The sequence below is a fragment of the Rhinatrema bivittatum genome, chromosome 2 (assembly GCF_901001135.1).
Source record: "Rhinatrema bivittatum chromosome 2, aRhiBiv1.1, whole genome shotgun sequence".
Taxonomy (NCBI): Eukaryota; Metazoa; Chordata; class Amphibia; order Gymnophiona; family Rhinatrematidae; genus Rhinatrema; species Rhinatrema bivittatum.
In genome coordinates this window covers 352,840,402-352,857,947 of record NC_042616.1, presented here as the reverse complement: position 1 = coordinate 352,857,947, position 17,546 = coordinate 352,840,402, and the positions used below count along the sequence as shown (strand labels likewise).

The 17,546-nt window shown below is 43.9% G+C and overlaps 1 protein-coding gene across 4 annotated transcripts in view; it reads left to right on the top strand.

Annotated features, from left to right (window-relative positions):
* The window catches only part of ERP44 (endoplasmic reticulum protein 44), a 505,107-nt gene that overhangs the window by 281,964 nt on the left and 205,597 nt on the right, over positions 1–17,546 (top strand). For all 4 annotated transcript variants that reach the window (XM_029589904.1, XM_029589906.1, XM_029589905.1 and 1 more), the window contains one exon: positions 15,958–16,015. In XM_029589904.1, coding sequence (XP_029445764.1) covers positions 15,958–16,015 — 58 coding nt within the window. The remainder of the gene's footprint in view (positions 1–15,957; positions 16,016–17,546) is intronic.

Below are 17,546 nucleotides of genomic sequence, written 5' to 3'. Positions count from 1 at the left end.
TCCCGTTTCTAGGGATCTATTGAACAGGTCGCACAGCGGTCCCGCCAGCACATCTCTGAGCTCCCTCAGTATCCTTGGATGAATCCCATCAGGCCCCATGGCTTTGTCCACTTTCAGATTCTTTAGCTCTTCCCATACATTAACTACTGTAAATGGATTTTCATCTGTTCCACTTCCCTCCAGTTTCTTGTTGTGTAGAGATGGTCCTTCTCCAGGGTCTTCTTTAGTGAACACAGAGCTGAAGTATTCGTTTAATATTTCTGCCATTTCTTCGTCTCTCTCCACACATTGATCATTTCCACCTTTCAATTTCACTATACCACTTTGGACTTTTCTCTTTTCGCTGATGTATCTGAAAAATGTTTTGTCACCATATTTTATCTCCTTGGCAATCCTCTCTTCCGCTTGACTTTTTGCCAACTTGATTAATTTCTTCGTCTCCCTCAGTTGAATCAGATATTCTTCTTTGTGCTCCTCCCTTTGGGATCTTTTATATTTCTTGTATGCTGTTCTTTTAGCTTTAATTTTGTCAGCCACCTCCTTTGAGAACCAGATAGGTTTCATTTTTCTTTTGCTTTTCTTTACATTTCTAACATATAGAGCAGTTGGCTTGGTGATTGCTCCTTTTAGATTGGTCCACTGCTGATCCACATCTCTCTCATTTTCCCATCCATTTAGTTCTTCCTCCAGGTATTTCCCCATTTCCTCAAAGTCTGTGTTTTTGAACTGTAAAACTCTGGTCTTTGTGCTTCTTTTCCATATTCTTTTAGTGATATTAAACCATACCGTTTGATGATCACTGGTGCTGAGGTGGGCGCCCACCTTGACATCAGAGACGTTGTCTCCATTATTGAGCACTAAGTCGAGTATAGTTCCTTCTCTTGTGGGTTCCAATACCATTTGTTTGAACAAAGATACTTGCATGGCATCCACTATCGCTCTACTGTTTTTAGATTCTGCAGATGGGATTTTCCAGTCTACATCTGGCATATTAAAGTCACCAACGATCACCACTTCCCCCTTCTTACCTATCTTATGGATGTCTTCAACCAGATCTTTGTCCAGCTCTTCCTTTTGGTTTGGAGGCCTGTAAACCACTCCAATATAAATGGATGCTCCATCATCTTTTTTTAGGTCGACCCATAGTGCTTCTTCCTTGCCCCAACTTCCTTGCAGCTCAGATGCTTGGATATTATTTCTGACATAAAGAGCCACACCTCCCCCTTTTCTATCCACTCTATCCTTCCTTAACAAGTTATAGCCTGGTATTGCCGTATCCCAATCATGAGATTCTGTGAACCATGTCTCTGTGATAGCAATGATGTCCAGTTCTGCCTCCGTCATTAGGGCCTGCAGATCTGGGATTTTATTTCCCAAACTATGAGCATTTGTAGTCATAGCTTTCCAGGTACTCTCTTTAAGGTTATTGCTTTTCCTGTACTCCTTATGAGACTTTAGTTGAGAATTGTTATTCACTTCACTCTTTCCTTTTGCAGTTGTGCCATTGATGACAGTTATCCATCTCAATTAGCTGTTTCTTTTGGTTATGGATCTTGAAATTCTGCATGCATTGGTATTTTCTCTTTTCTGGTAACACGTCAATGTTTTTCTCTAGAATTTCTTCAGTTGTTAATATAGGGAGGGCTTTATGTTCTTGTTGCATTTGATACTGTGTGTGTCTCCTTGTTACAGGTCTAATTCTACCAGAGCCCACCGTGATCCTGGTTTTTAATGATTTACTTGATGACCTGATTGAGTGGGGGGGTATACTTGTTGGCTTCCCATCTGTCAAGAATGGGTGACTGTGGGACACATGTGTTATCCTACCTGAGTCTACTGTATTTCTGTCGTTCTACTAAGCCTTATCAGAAAGGCCAGTCCAGGCAACCTTGCAGGCAAAAGCCGCAAACAACTCCTCAACCAGGTCCAGCATCTGGTTTTTGACTTTTTTCTAGAGAGCAGCATTCAAACTCCACTAAACCATATACCAGTGGGAGGCCGATTGTGCCACTTCAGCCACATCTGGCACTCAGTCACCACAGACCAGTGGGTGCTCACCATAATATCTCAAGATTATCATCTCAACTTTCTTGCCGTTCCACCGGACTCCCCACCTTGACTGACGTGGAGAACATCAGACCATTCATCGCTCCTGGAACAGGAGATTTCTCTCCTCCTCCTCCAGTCCAGAGCGATAGAACCAGTGCCCTACTCCCAACAGGGCCTTGTATTCTACTCTCGGTATTTTCTAATCTCAAAAAAGTCAGGTGGCGCACACCCGATACTAGATCTTCGGGTCTTAAACATGTTTCTCCAAAGAGAAAAGTTCAAGATGGTGACCTTGGGTTCCCTCTTCCCCCTTCTACAAAGGGCAGACTGGCTCTGCTCTCTAAACCTCCAGGATGCTTACACACATATTGCAATAACTCCATCTCATTGGAGATTTCTGCGATTTCTCGTAGGCCCAAAGTACTACCAATATCGGGTACTACCATTCGGCCTGGCCTCTGCTCCACAAGTCTTCACCATGTGCCTCGTAGTAGTAACAGAAACGTTCCTCAGAACTCAAGGTGTTCACGTCTACCCCTATCTCGACGATTGGTTGATTAGGGCTCCCACACAGCAAGCTGTTTTGACGTCCCTATGTCTCACCTTGCACACCCTAATCTCTCTGGGGTTTCTCATCAATTATCCAAAGTCCAACTTGGTCCCATCACAAACCCTGTCGTTCTTAGGAGCAGACTTGGACACCCTCAAGGCAAAGGCATTTCTTCCTCGAGAATGAGCTCTCATCATCTCCTCTCTTGCCCATCAGCTGCAGTCTCAACAGCGCTCCACTGCACGTCACGTTCTGGTCTTGCTAGGACACATGGTGTCCTGAGTACACATCACTCCCATGGCTCGTATCTCCATGAGGATCCTATAGTGGACTCTAAGGTCACAGTGGATTCAGTCATCTCAACCACTATCAGCTGTTGTCCACATAACCAACCCACTTAGGCCAATCTCCTTCAAGGCCTGCCTTTTCAAGCTCCAGACCCTCAAATAACCCTTACAACAGATGCCTCCAACATTGGTTGGGGAGCACACGTTGCTAGTTTACAAACTCAAGGGTCTTGGTCTCCACAGGAAGCCAAACACCAGATCAATTTCCTGGAGCTACGAGTAATCAGATATGCTCTGAGTATTTCAGGATTGCCTCTCCAACCAGGTCATCCTGATTTAAACAGACACCCAGGTGGCCATGTGGTACATCAACAAACAAGGAGGAACAGGCTCCTGCCTCCTGTGTCAGGAGGCTGCGCAGATATGGGCTGAGGCCCTCACCCACTCGATGTACCTCAGGGCCACCTACTTGCTGGGAGTGGACAATGTGTTGGAAGACAAGCTGAGTCGCACCTTTCGACCACACGAGTGGTCTCTCAACCCCACAGTAGCGGACTTGAAATTCCAATGTTGGGGTTACCCTCACATAGACCTCTTTGCGTCACCTCAAAACCGCAAAGTAGAGATCTATTGCTCCCTCATTCGCAGCCAATACTCACAGCCAAGAGATGCGTTCTCCCTCTCATGGGCCACCGGTCTCCTCTATGCATTCCCTCCACTTCCACTTCTTTCGAAGACTCTCGTGAAGCTACGTCAGGACAGGGGAAGCATGATCCTGATCGTACCTCACTGGCCATGTAAAGTGTGGTTTCCAATCCTTCAGGACCTCTCCATTCGCAGGCACATTCCCCTGGGGAAGGACCCGCTTCTGATCACGCAGAACAGCGGGTGCCTATGCCACCCCAATCTTCAGGCGTTATCCCTGACGACCTGGATGTTGAAAGGTTAATCCTGCAGCCTCTCAACCTTTCGGAGCCAGTTTCCCATGACCTGATTGCTTCACGGAAGCCTTCCATGAGAAAATCTTATCTTTACAAATGGAACAGGTTCACGTCATGGTGCTCTTCTCAGTCCCTTGACCCCTTTTCCTGTCCCATCATGAAGGTTTTGGACTATCTCTGGCATTTATCAGTCAGGTCTAAAGACTTCTTCTATCAGAATGCATGTCAGTGCGGTAGCCGCCTTCCATAAAGGTTTCGGGGATGTTCCTATATCGGTACAACCCCTTGAAACACGTTTCTTGAAGGGCTTGCTTCACCTCAAGCCTCCACTATGGCCTTTGGCCCCTTCTTGGGACCTTAATCTGGTTTTGGGTCGGCTCATGAAACCACCATTCGAGCCTCTTCACTCTTGTGAACTTCGATATCTCACATGGAAAGTGATTTTCCTTTTGGCAATCACTTCAGCTCGCAGAGTTAGTGAATTACAGGCCCTAGTTACCTATCTGCCTTACACTAAACTTCTGCAGGACCGGGCGGTACTCCGCACTCACCCTAAATTCATACCTAAGGTAGTTTCGGATTTTCACCTCAATCAATCCATCATACTACTTACCTTTTTTCCCAGGCCCCATTCCAATCTAGAGAGCAGGATCTGCATACCCTTGACTGTAAACAGGCTTTAGCATTTTATCTAGACCGTACAGCTGCCCACAGGAAAAGCACTCAATTGTTCGTCTCTTTCCACCCTAACAAATTAGGGCAGCCTGTGGGTAAGCAGACTCTATCCTCCTGGTTGCCAGACTGCATATCCTTTTGCTATCAGCAAGCGGGCATTCCATTTCAAGACTGTGTTAAAGCACACTCTGTGAGGGCCATGGCGACTTCAGTAGCACACCTGCGATTGGTGCCGCTTCCTGACATTTGCAGGGCTGCCAACTGGAGTTATCTCCATACCTTTGCAGCCCACTATTGCTTGGACAAAGCCAGAAGACAAGATTCCATTTTCGGCCAGTCTGTCCTTCATAACCTATTTACAGCGTGACGTACCAACACCCTTCTGCCTGCCCGGTGGGGTTCAGGATGCCCTCTACCAAATTCCACCCCAGTTGTTGTGCCTGTTGCATGCCTTTGGGTACATTTGGTGCATGTTCGGACATCCTCAGCTCGGTACTCACCCATATGTGAGGACTACCATCCTGCTTGTCCTGTGAGAAAGCAAATGTTGCTTACCTGTAACAGGTGTTCTCACAGGACAGCAGGATGTTAGTCCTCATGAAACCCGCCCGCCGCCCCGCGTTGTTGGGTTCGTATCGTTTTCTTATTTTATTTTTCGGCACTGCCTGTAGCTTTTAAACAAGACTGAAGGGGGACCCCTGCTGGCTGCAGGGTTAGTGCCATGCTGGGCATGCCCAGTAGGGGCCAGTCAAAGTTCTGGAAACTTTGACAAAAGTGTTCCATGATTGGGCTCCATCCTGTGATGTCACCCATATGTGAGGACTAACATCCTGCTGTCCTGTGAGAACACCTGTTACAGGTAAGCAACATTTGCTTACCCCGCAGCAGTCCCCGTGAAGTGAGATGCCCAAGACGTAGGCCCCCCAAACCAATGCACCCCCCAAGTGGCAAGCCACAATGTGGCAAGGGGCCTGAACAGCTCAACCACCTGGCCTACAAGGCCAAAGAAGCACATTTGTAGAAGAAGCCTGAGACGGCTTCTTTACAGAACTGTTGTGCCGTCTAGATGGAAGAAGCCTGCTGGGCTCGACTCACTACAGAGTTGCTGTGCTGTCTAGATGGAAGAAACCTGCTGGGCCTTGACTCACTACAGAGTTGCTGTGCCAGCACGCAGAATGGATGGTGCACTCTCAACCATTTTCATTTAGCACACTATGAAGGCCTCCTTGTTGCTCTGTACATATTCCAGCCTCCTTGAAGTAGCCTCCACACAATGTCCAGCTGCTGCCTCTTGTCATGACGACTCATCTCCTACTCAATGCTGCTGGTGTCTCATCTCAGCTCCTGCAACTTCTGCTTCCATGCTGTTGGTGTCTCATCTCAGCTCCTTCAATTACAGCCTCCATGATGCTGGTGTCTCATCTCAGCTCCTTCAACTGCTGCCTTCATGCTCCTGGGTCTCCTCCTGGACCTCCTGCCTCCATGCTGCTGGGTCTTCTGCTGCTCCTGCTGCGTCGCTGCTGCAATCTCCAATCCTGGGCCTGCTGCCTTCAGGCTGAGCTTTGCTGTGTGGCCCTTAGACTGTCCCCTTGAGTACACTCTTTCAACATGGACTGTCTGGGGCCTTTGGATTTACAGCACATAGTACTACTGCTTTAACCTATAACATTACAGCAGTACTGTAGGTATTAGGGTGCCACTTCTGCTTTCTATGTTCTTAGTTGTAATCATGATTGTGCATAAAGGATAAGATGCTAAGCCTGTGTATGTAATGATACCATTTCAATCTATTTATGTACATGTGTACACAGATTGTGCTGTTAATGAAATGTGCAATATTTTGTGCTATTTGCTATCTTGTTCTTGTAGAATGTGGTTACCTAAGACATTGACTTTATTTCAAACAGTGCACTACATGTGTTCACTAATCAAGTGGTCACTGTTTTGAAAACTAAATTTCCTGATTGTCTCCTTTCATTGTGTGATTTTTGTATTAACTTTTAAGAAGGGAAAAGGTTTGCCCTCCACATCACCTTGCAAACTAGAATGCCCTGGCATTCCAACTTGGCACTTATCTAGCAGGCAAGACCATATGGCTATGGCATACCACTGAACACTCAGTGAATGCCTATAAGGAAGTCAGCTAGAGGTTAAGAATAAACTCAATACTGGGGAACTTCAGTATTGCCTCTTCTGTCCTTCTTCACACACCCATACTGGCCCTGTATGTCACCAGCGGAGTAGCTTCATGCCTAACACAGAATCTTGTGTACATATACAGCTTGTGTGGTGGTAAGTAGAAGTTAGTCATCATCACACAAGACTTGATATTCATCCCCCTTATTTGTGTCAGGACTGAAAGGGTATGTGAAAGCAAACATTTGTACCTTTCACTGTTAACCTAATGAGACGTCTACTTGCTGAGTGAAACAGTGTCAGCAGCTGGCTGAGAAGTAGGGAGGAGGAATGAGGGAGTATTGTCTGGTCCACATTGTCCACAGGCGAAGAGCAGAGGCCGTAGAGGGCTGCTGCTAGAGCTGGGGACCAGGAACACTTCTATAGACTGCCTGCCACCCCTGTACTGGCATGGCTTGGGGGTCTGTATAATATGTGAAAGGTAAGGATGTGAGGATGAAACCATCCTCACATCCCTCTGAAACTATCCCCTCTAAACTTCTCCTATCTATTCCCAAAGAAATTGCTAAACCCCTGTCTAACATCTGCAACTGCTCCTTGGAACAAGGCACAGTCCCCAATTTTCTCAAACTAGCAGTGGTTAAACCCATCCTCAAAAAACCCAATCTTGATCCTTCCACCCTTTCCAATTTCAGACCTGTCTCCAACCTACCCCTCCTAGCTAAAATCCTTGAAAAACTTGTCAACTCTCGCCTCTCTCTCTTCCTTGAACAACACAACATTCTTCCCTCAACGCAATATGGTTTCAGGAAGCACCTTAGTACCGAAACCTTACTACTCTCGCTTACTGACACCTTAATCAAGGGAATCGACTCTGGCTCCTCTTATCTGATTGCCATGTTGGACATCTCTGCTGCGTTTGACACTGTCAATCATGATATCCTCATCAACATCCTCAGAAGTATTGGGATATCTGGAACTGCACTCTCCTGGATACAATCCTACCTTCAAAATCGTTACTTCACTGTCCTAACTAATAACACTGAATCTGAACCTATCAGTCTTCTCCAGGGCGTCCCCCAGGGCTCATCTCTCTCCTCTACCCTCTTTAACATTTACATGCTTCCCCTTACCACACTTCTCACCAATCTTGATATCAAACACTTCATCTACGCAGATGACGTGCAAATTCTCTTCCCCTTTCCTGACTCCCTGCAAACCGCCCTCCAAAACTGGGAAGCATGCCTTTCTTCAATTAACCAGCTCCTCACAGATGTGCACCTTGCTCTTAACCCCCAAAAAACTGAACTCATCATCATTTCCACCAAACATCCTTCTCCCCCTATCCCCCTCTCTCACTCCACTACATCCTTCCCCTCACACACTCGCAACCTGGGTGTTCTCATTGACAACCAACTCACTTTCAAACCCTTTATTAACTCTATCATAAGAGACTGCTTTTTCAAGCTACAAATGATTAAAAAACTCAGACCTTTACTACACTTCTCCGATTTTCGCACAGTTCTTCAGTCTATTATTTTTTCTAAAATAGACTACTGTAACTCTCTCCTCCTTGGCCTCCCCTCAACGTATACTAAACCGTTACAACTCTTACAAAACGCCGCTGCACGTATTCTTTCATGCTCCAAAAAAAGAGACCACATCACACCTACTCTCATCGAACTTCACTGGCTTCCTATACAATCACGCATACTTTACAAAGCACTTTCCCTCATCCATAAAAGCCTTACAAATGAAAACCTCCACTGGATCAACCCTCCGCTCCTTCCTCGCATGACCACAAGACCTACTCGTCCTGCCCTCCAAGGAACACTCCGCACTCTCTCAATCAAATCCATCAAACTGACCTCTACTATGAACAGAGCCTTTTCCCTTGCTGGCCCTACCCTATGGAATTCCCTACCCCCTGATTTACGCACAGAGATCTCCACTCCTAAATTTAAAAAAAAATTAAAAACATGGTTGTTCCTTCAGGCCTACCCCACACTTCCCGCTCCACGAATAATACCTAACAGCCGGTAATCTATTATATGAACACTAGAAACTTATATATTTCCCCTATTTATTTTTCCCGCATTCAACACTCTCTATACCTTGTATTATAGTTGCCTGGATTTTGCATCTTGTAATGCAAATACTCTAGCATGATACCCTGTAATTTATAATTCCTCGTTTTAACATTTAGTTTTTTTTTACTTGCACTGCCCTAAGATACCGAGTTTTATATAACTCCCCTTTTCACCTTATAGATATTTTACTATTTCCTATTCACACAATTGTTATTGTTCTATGTAAGGGTCTCGCCCAAAAGTTATTAGTTGTATGTAAACCGATACAATGTGCAAACGGCTATCGGTATAGAAGAAGCTCGAAATAAAATAAATAAATAAATAAGGATGCCCTTACAGGTAACAACCGAATCCCGAAGGCAGCCCTGCTTGCAGTAACTGCTAATGAGGTAGGCTGAGTCCTTCCTCCCCAACCATTATCTATACCTGGCCACATAAAACACTTCTCTCCGAGGAATAAATGACACATACTTAGTGTGATGTATTGAAATGGGCCCCTGAAGGGCTTAGGTATGTTAAGTGCGTATCTGGCAACACAGAAAGCACATCACATCATGGCAAGCACATGACAATTCTGGGAGCAGTAGGCTTATACATTCAGCACTGGGTCCTGTTTACTATGGAGGAAGCTTGGAAGGCTCATTACTTCTTCAGCTGACAAGGCTTTCTCTACACATACTGCATTGCACAAAGCACTTCATTGACAGTGTAGGAGCAGACCTGCCCTTCTCAGAACTAACAGTAGAAGTGATATACACCACATAGCGCTCAGCCTAGAGGATGTCAGCTCTTCCTGATTACCCAGAAGTGGTGACACATGTGCATCAGCAAGGGCATGCAATCATGAAAGCATGGAAACGTGTGCAGTGATGTTGGCAACGGAACTATCTGCAAACTATTTGGGGGAGGAGTGCTCAGCCTATGTGCTTTCATAGTGCTCAGAGATTGCTGCTGCACTGTAACAGGTATTAGGTGTAGGTAAAAGCCAAATACTCTGCATATGTTTAGGGTTCATACACACATGCATACAGCTATACCACATGACTATCATTGATGCATAATGAATTTGCAGCTATCTGACATCTCCATATCTGAGTAAGGCTACGTGTGAGGGGAGAGTTGAAGGCAGGAGATTCAAACACACCTTATCATTGGCCTGTATGACATCAACCTTTGTTCATGATAGATGTGTGCCCTGTAAGAGTGATGTGACAGTGACATGTCATAGGTAGTTGGAAAATACAAGTGAAGGCAGAACAGTATCTGATTCCCAATGCTGCCTTCCCTGAGCATGAAGTGCATCCTGCTGTAGGCTCCCCAAAAAGCGTGTGCAACATACTTATATAGAAACATAGAAATGATGGCAGAAGAAGACCAAACGGCCCATCCAGTCTGCCCAGCAAGCTTCACACATTTTTTTCTCATACTTATCTGTTTCTCTTAGCTCTTTGATTCTATTTCCCTTCCACCCCCACCATTAATGTAGAGAGCAGTGATGGAACTGCAGCCAAGTGAAATATCAAGCTTGATTAGTTAGGGGTAGTAGGGGAAGTAACCGCAGCAATAAGCAAGCTACACCCATGCTTATTTGTTTTACCCAGACTATGTTATTCAGCCCTTATTGGTTGTTTTTCTTCTCCCCTGCCGTTGAAGCAGGGAGCTATGCTCGATATGCGTGAAGTATCCGTTTTTCTTCTCCCCTGCCGTTGAAGCAGAGAGCTATGCTGACATCACGATGACCAAGGCCCTCACCTTTTGCACATTATTATTTCTAACTATGATCGATAGGTGTAGTAGGGTGCATGTGTGTTGGGGTACATGGAACCACCAAGAGGAAGGCTAGTTTGGAAGGAGCTGTGCGCATAGTGGAAATGGCACCAGGTAGCACAAGTGATTTCAGCAAGGCTGTAATGAAAGGCAACCAACTACAACAGTGTGATGTGTTCATTACTGTTGTTAACTAGGTCCAATTTTTGGGACTGGTAAATCCTGTGATGCTTTGTAAGCTATTACCTGCAGGCATTTTCTCTGATTTTCCTATAGATTTTGCAAGCGAAATCAAGACTGTCAATATCTGCATGCATGGCAGTAAGAACAGGACTGGATTTACATATGCTGTTAATGTGTATGCAGTTGGAATTCCTAGTCTGCAGTGACTCTAAGTGGTGGAGCTGTGGTGTCAGCTCTGTGTGCCCATGGCCATGTGTCAGTAAGCAGAGCAAGTACAGAGATATCACTTCACATGCACACAATTTTGCACTTTGGAATGAGTCTGTAACATGGAAAATATGTTACTGAAACCTTTACCTGTCTACCTGTACCTTTCACATGTGCCTTTTCAAGCTTCTGAGTTACTTACCATTTATAGCTTTTCTACAACTGTAGCTCTCCATGCTCCAGGAGGAGCTGGTGTGGCATCACACTTGTGAGCGATAGGACGGATTCCACTCGGAAAGGCTGGCAAGCCACAAAGTGTCGTGCCACACATGCCTATTTCGGTCAGACTATCAGGGAAAACACATGGTGGCAGCGACATGTCTTTGATGTAATCTTTATTTCACTACAGTTTTTTTAAGTACAGTCTACTGCTGCATTGTGAAGACGAAGCCAGAGTAGGCTTTCTGTTTTCTGTTACACACTGCCCTACACAAGGAAGCAGTGAGTGAAAGAAAGAGGATAGCACGGACAGGAGCACCTAACAGGCTTCTGGCCTTCCTCCTCTGGAAGGGGTATGTGAGGCCTATTAGGCAAAGTAGCGTTCAATAAGGTTTTGGTGAATCTGGCTGCCACGCAGCATGGTCTCCTAGGCTCATGCCGGGACACATGGTGGATGCGGGGGGAGATATGGACGTATCTCCATTGGTTCTCCATAGCATAGAGCGAGATTATGGAATACGCAGCAGAGCAGCACTATCTTTGCAACTCCACCCGTCTTGTCCAAACAGTGAAAGTGACATTTGAGAAATCAGAAGGTGCGTTCAATGACACAGCGGATAGCACATAGGGCCTTATTGTACCTCATCTCTGCCGGTGTGTTGGGAATGGCAATGGGGGTGAGAAGTCAGGTCCTGCAACCGTACCTGGAATCTCCTGCAGCAATGATAGATGAAACGCATCAATCATAGCATTGTCACTTGCAGATGTGAGTGCCAAACCACAGCATCCAGTAAGACTATATAAGGTGGCCTGTACCTTTGCTGAGGTATAAAAGGCAAATTGCGGAGCCTAACTGCCTATCACATTGTTGTAGGCCAGTACTGGCTAGCTGTAGCATAAAGGAGGTCAGCTATTGAGGACTACTACATCAGATGTGGGTATTGCAACCATTGCGTGCCAGGCCCTCGCAATCCAGCAAAGGCTATTGGTGTGTAGCGACCTACCAACCTTGAGGACATACATAAGAGCTGCCAAACCTGTGTTACCTGCAAAAGCCATACCTCATGGTGTGAATGCAAATGTCCGTGGCATCTTTGCAGTCTGTCCTACATAGAAAACCATTTGAGAACACACACGGAATATGGCAGGCCACCAACATGCACAGGACACTGCTTGTAGTATAGGTGTATGAGGCTGTACAGAAACAGTCTGCGACAATCTTCCTCACACCTCAGTAACGGCCCACACGTGATTGTGCTGTGGTGGCAGTGTGGACAGTTGAAGCTTGTGATTCACCAGTGACACTGAAATAGCTCCCGAGGGGAGGATAGGAATGGGACCATTTTGCTAATGAAGACGTTCGAAGTCTATAGTGCCTGCTCATTCAGCAAGCTTTAGGTGCTGTGCATTGTTTGCTGTCACAATGTTTGCCACACTCTGAAGCACATGGCGAAAAAGCCATGGCCCTGTGCTAATGGGCTGCATATGTGACTGTACAAGCCATTTGTCTTGCCACCGATCCTTTCCTCCCCCGCAGCAACTCCCCATTTGGATGCCATTAGCTACAAACACATAGGCAGAGATGGAATACAGAAAGAAAAGTGTGTCTTACGTACGAGCCAAGCATCACCATACAGGCCAGCTTCAAAATTTTCAAAGAGGCCCAGTTGCCTAAGTATAAAGAAATCATGCACGGCACCCAGGAACCTGGCCACACAGTCAATTATGCGCATTCAAGCATCGCAGACCACTTGCATTTTGATGGAGTGGAAGAGCTTTCTGTTGTGGTACATCTCCTCCCTCTGATGGGGTGGAATGATGGCCACATGAGTGTTGTCGATTGCTTCTACAACAAAGGGAAAGTGCATGAAGGCATAAAAACCTCTCTTCAAGTCCATCAAGTCCTGCCTGTCATGAGGAAATGTTATGTAGCGAGGAATGCAGTCAGTGACTGTTTCGATGACTTGGTTGAGACAGCGTGAGAAAGTGGTTTGGGACATTCCCCACACTACCCCTACTGTGGTTTGAAGGAGCTGCTTGCCGTGAAATGCAGGGCAGCCAACAGTTTGAGGCCAGGCACAGTGCGGAACCTTTCAGTGACAGCATCCAGATCCCTTCGAATTTCTTCATATAATTCCAGCATTGCCCGAGAGCTGAGCTGATACCTGCTAAGCACAAAGTCCTCTGGAATACCCAGCAAGGATGTTTGTGGAGGAAATATATGCTCCCTGAATCTTCAGCGCCATTTCCACCTGTGTGCCGGACGGTGGCATGTGCCCTGAGCCCGCAGGACCTGTGGCTCTGACTGCTGCTGGTTCTTCCCTAGAAGGCCTTGGAACAGACCTTGGCTGTTCTTGAGGTTCTTATTCCACGTGTTGTCATATGCGGAGAGCCTGCCAAGGCATCCAGTATGCCATGACAATTACACTTGCAAGGAACAATATGACTTTAGGAAGGTAGCGCAGATAAAAACTGTTTTGTTTTTTTTTTGTTTTCTTTATTAATTGGGTCAGGAAGGCATGATAGGTGTGTCCATTATCATTGCTGTTTTTATTGCATGCAATATTCACCGTGATAATAGCGCAATCTGCGATATTGCCCCTGATACTTTTTTCACCCTACTGCAAAAAAAAGGTATAGTTATTTCCCATGATAGATCCCATGATAATGTGCGATACTCTATCACATGCAGCACTAGCAGACCCTAATTTCCATTAACCCCGCCACTCCTCCCACTTGACTACTAATTCCAAATTTGCATACACATTTTGTGATGCACTATTTATCGTGTGCGTACGGCGTTATCGCATGCAATAAAGCTGTAACGAGCATGATAACACCCTAACGCAATTGGATGAATGACCCCCATAATGAGTGAGAAAGAAGTTGTAAAATTCCAAAAATTTGCAAGAAGCCTTCCCAGAGTGAAATGTTTTAAAGTGTTTAAAAAAAAAAGAAAAACAAACAGTAACTTGCAAGATTAAACCACAACATTTTATAAAAAGAAGAGGAGGTCTTCAGAATAGCCAAAAACCCGTCTTAGCTCTCAATGTACATCACATGGCCCCCTAGGCCTTACATTCTTAAAGCTATAACAACCCTCCATACCTTATACTGTAAAAGAGCACTTTCTTTCTACATTGATAGAACTAAAGATGTCAAAGTTCACCCAGCTATTGATCTCTTATGACTCTAACAGACCCTTGCTAGCAGTTATAAAACACACAATTTCAAATTGGATTTCAGAAATGCATTTCCTTTTCCTATACAAAAGTGGGCTTCTTTCCTATGGGGTCATATAAAAGCAAATAATGTTAGAGCAATAGCAGCATCTGAGCTCACCTTGGCTCTTTCTTTGTTGAAGACTTAGGTAAAGCTGTTACGTGGATTTCAATGTATACATTTTCTTCTTACTGCTTAGATACTAATTCTTGCCAGGATACTAAATTTAGGAGCTGATTCACTAAGGATGTTCTCACATTCTTTGTCTATGGGAAAAATGCTTAGTGAATCAGGCCCTTAGAGAGCATGTACTGAGAAATCTTTTGCAAAATTGACTCCGATTTTTTGCTTAACTCCTTCCTGCCAAACATCCATTTGTGCAGGTTGACTTAAAGAGACTATGGTAAGGGGCTTAAAAAATAACCCTTTGGAAATTCTCTGTATGATATGTTACATTTTTATCTCATCAAAACCCAGGGGATTGCCCAAAGCAGCGTAAAACTTAATTCTAAAATACAGTTCATAAATACAAAATTTAGTAAATTACAAATCATCCAATAGAGTAAAACTAAAACAATTATAATAATCAATACCCTATCACCAGCCAGGCCCTGCCTCCCTACTTTCATTAAGGGAACAGCCAAGCTGTTTCAGAGTAAATCTTAACAAAAGAAATACAATTTCTAAAACAATATAAATCAATACATACTAGTACCAATCTAGTAGAATAAAAAAATAAATGCATAAGCCACCCTTGTCAAAGTTAATTCAACAGAAAATAGTACAACATGTGGACTGATTCATTCTGCTTGTCCAAAAAAACAAAATTGCTTACCTATAACTGGTGGTCTCTGTGGACAGCAGGAATAATCGCTCGCACAAACCTTTCCTTCCACCCCTACCCACACTTTCGTTTGGAGTTCAAAAATTGTTTTCATAAAAGCTCCAGTTCATGAATGAGGGGGCCTAATGGTGTATGGCTGTGCATCGAAGAAAGATCTTCTAGATCTTTGTAGCTCTAGCTAGTATAAGTTCCATCCTCCTTGCCATCAGATGACATTATCCATGCAACTGGTTTATCTTGCTGTCCATAGAATACATCAGCTGCAGGTAAGCAACTTTGCTTTATTGTAGACCAACTCCATCTTTAAGATTTCACAGGTCTTTTGCTGTTTATCCTGTGGTGTTTCAGGTTGGTACTAGCACTCATTCTTATGATTGTCAGTGCAGATTCATCCCAATGTTCTTTGCCAAGATGGAGATAAGGGGGTTTAATCACAAGCTCAAAAAATTCACTTCCAGCAAGATGGAATCCTAACCAGTTTTGTTTGTTCTGATTTAATTTGGCTGAATTAATTAGAAACTTTGCTAGACCTATCCAGCATTTACAGTCTAGTCAGATCTGGACATGGAACTTGTACTCGTTTTGCCAGTAATTTCATGGGGAATATTAATTGCCTCATGATTGTATCTGCAAAAATCAAAATGACCCTGGATGTAAACTGTTAGGTTTAATTTAGCACTTAAAATGAGGCAATTTTAATGTCTGTGCTTCTATAGCATGCATACTAATTTTATGAAAAGCTGTCTTTACACCAACAATTACTCACTCCCTCCTTGTCTTTTATTAGGATTGTTTCTAAGCCAGAGAGATTTAGTGGAGATAATATAATCTACAAGCCTGTTGGGGTAAGTTTAATTGTTTGTCTTACCAAAAAATGCATAACTAAATGCGTGCACATTACTATATTTTCTGTGCCCATATCTAACTTTTTTCATTTGAACATTTATTTTATGTTCTCTATTGTCTGGTTTTTAAAATTATTACATTTCTGATTTTTCGAAGCTTGGTAAAAGTATATAAATGTGGTGGGTTAATATTGCAACTGAATTTCATGAAATATCAAATATACTAAAATGAATGTAACTTAAACTGATTGCTGTTTTTAATTTATTCTAATGCAGTTAGTATTTGTGAATCATGAAAAACTGATAGAACAGGTACAGCACAGCCAACAACTGTGGAAGCTTCTCCTTATTGCCTTGTCAATGTACCTCAATCCTGTTGTATTGGGAATTCATACAAGAGTAAAAGGAAAAGTCAAGTCCCATGTCCATTTGTGAGTAATAGCACATCATCAAGGTTTCAACCTAGTTACTGTTCAGTTATGCATCTCTTATAAATATTCATATTTCAATTACCTTAAATAGAAATAAAAATATTAATAAATCTTTTGTTCACTCACCTCATGCTTGAATATATGAAAAAAAATTGGGGTATGCTAGCTGAGTATTTTAATGGTTTGAATTAGGAAATTAAAATATGAATAGGTTTGGAGGGAAATGTGATTGTATTGATATAAATCTTTGCAAACTGAGAATTCCAAGATACTTCTTGATAAAATATAGGTAAGCCCACAATTTTAAAGTTGTACAGTAATAATGTTTATGAAAGTTCAACAAAGTGGCAACTATTGTGAGAAAATAGTATGGTGTGCCCTTAGATCACAGCCCTCTAAACTTAGAATGTCCTGCATCTTTGTTGCATTATTCCATTTTAAAGGATCAATGTATAGTTCCTTCTTGCAGCTAAGCTAAGACTTTTAGATGGATTCCTGCCAAAAAGAATCTTATTATGCAAATTCTTATTCTTTTTGCTACACATTGAATTATTTTTAAAAACATATGTGGCACGCCTCTGGATTAGCCACTAGATGTCCCTAGTATCCCACAAACCAGTTAGAAGGAATACCACAGTTCAGCTCCTCCTCCAGAGATGGAACTTCCTTTTATAAGTAGGGGCTAGGACAGAAGAAGGTGTGGTATTTGAGCTGAAATTTTGTAGAGAGAGGAGCAGGTATTCTCACAGGACAAGCAGGATGGTAGTCTTACATATGGGTGACCTCATCAGGATGGAGCCCAATCACAGAAAACTTCTGTCAAAGTTTCCAGAACTTTGACTGGCCCCTACTGGGCATGCCCAGCATGGCACTAACCCTGCAGCCAGCAGGGGTCACCCTTCATTCTTCTTTTTTTCCGCGCAGCAGTAGCCTCGCGGTTTAGGAGCTCTGAAGAGATTCCTGACAGGAATTTTCCTCACAGAGTTAATTAAACTTAAATTGCCCCACAAGGGTCCTTCCACTAACTTTTCTCAGGCCGTGGTACTCCGGTAAGTTTTTACCCGTTTCTGTTGATTACCGTCGAGTTTGACCCTCGCGGC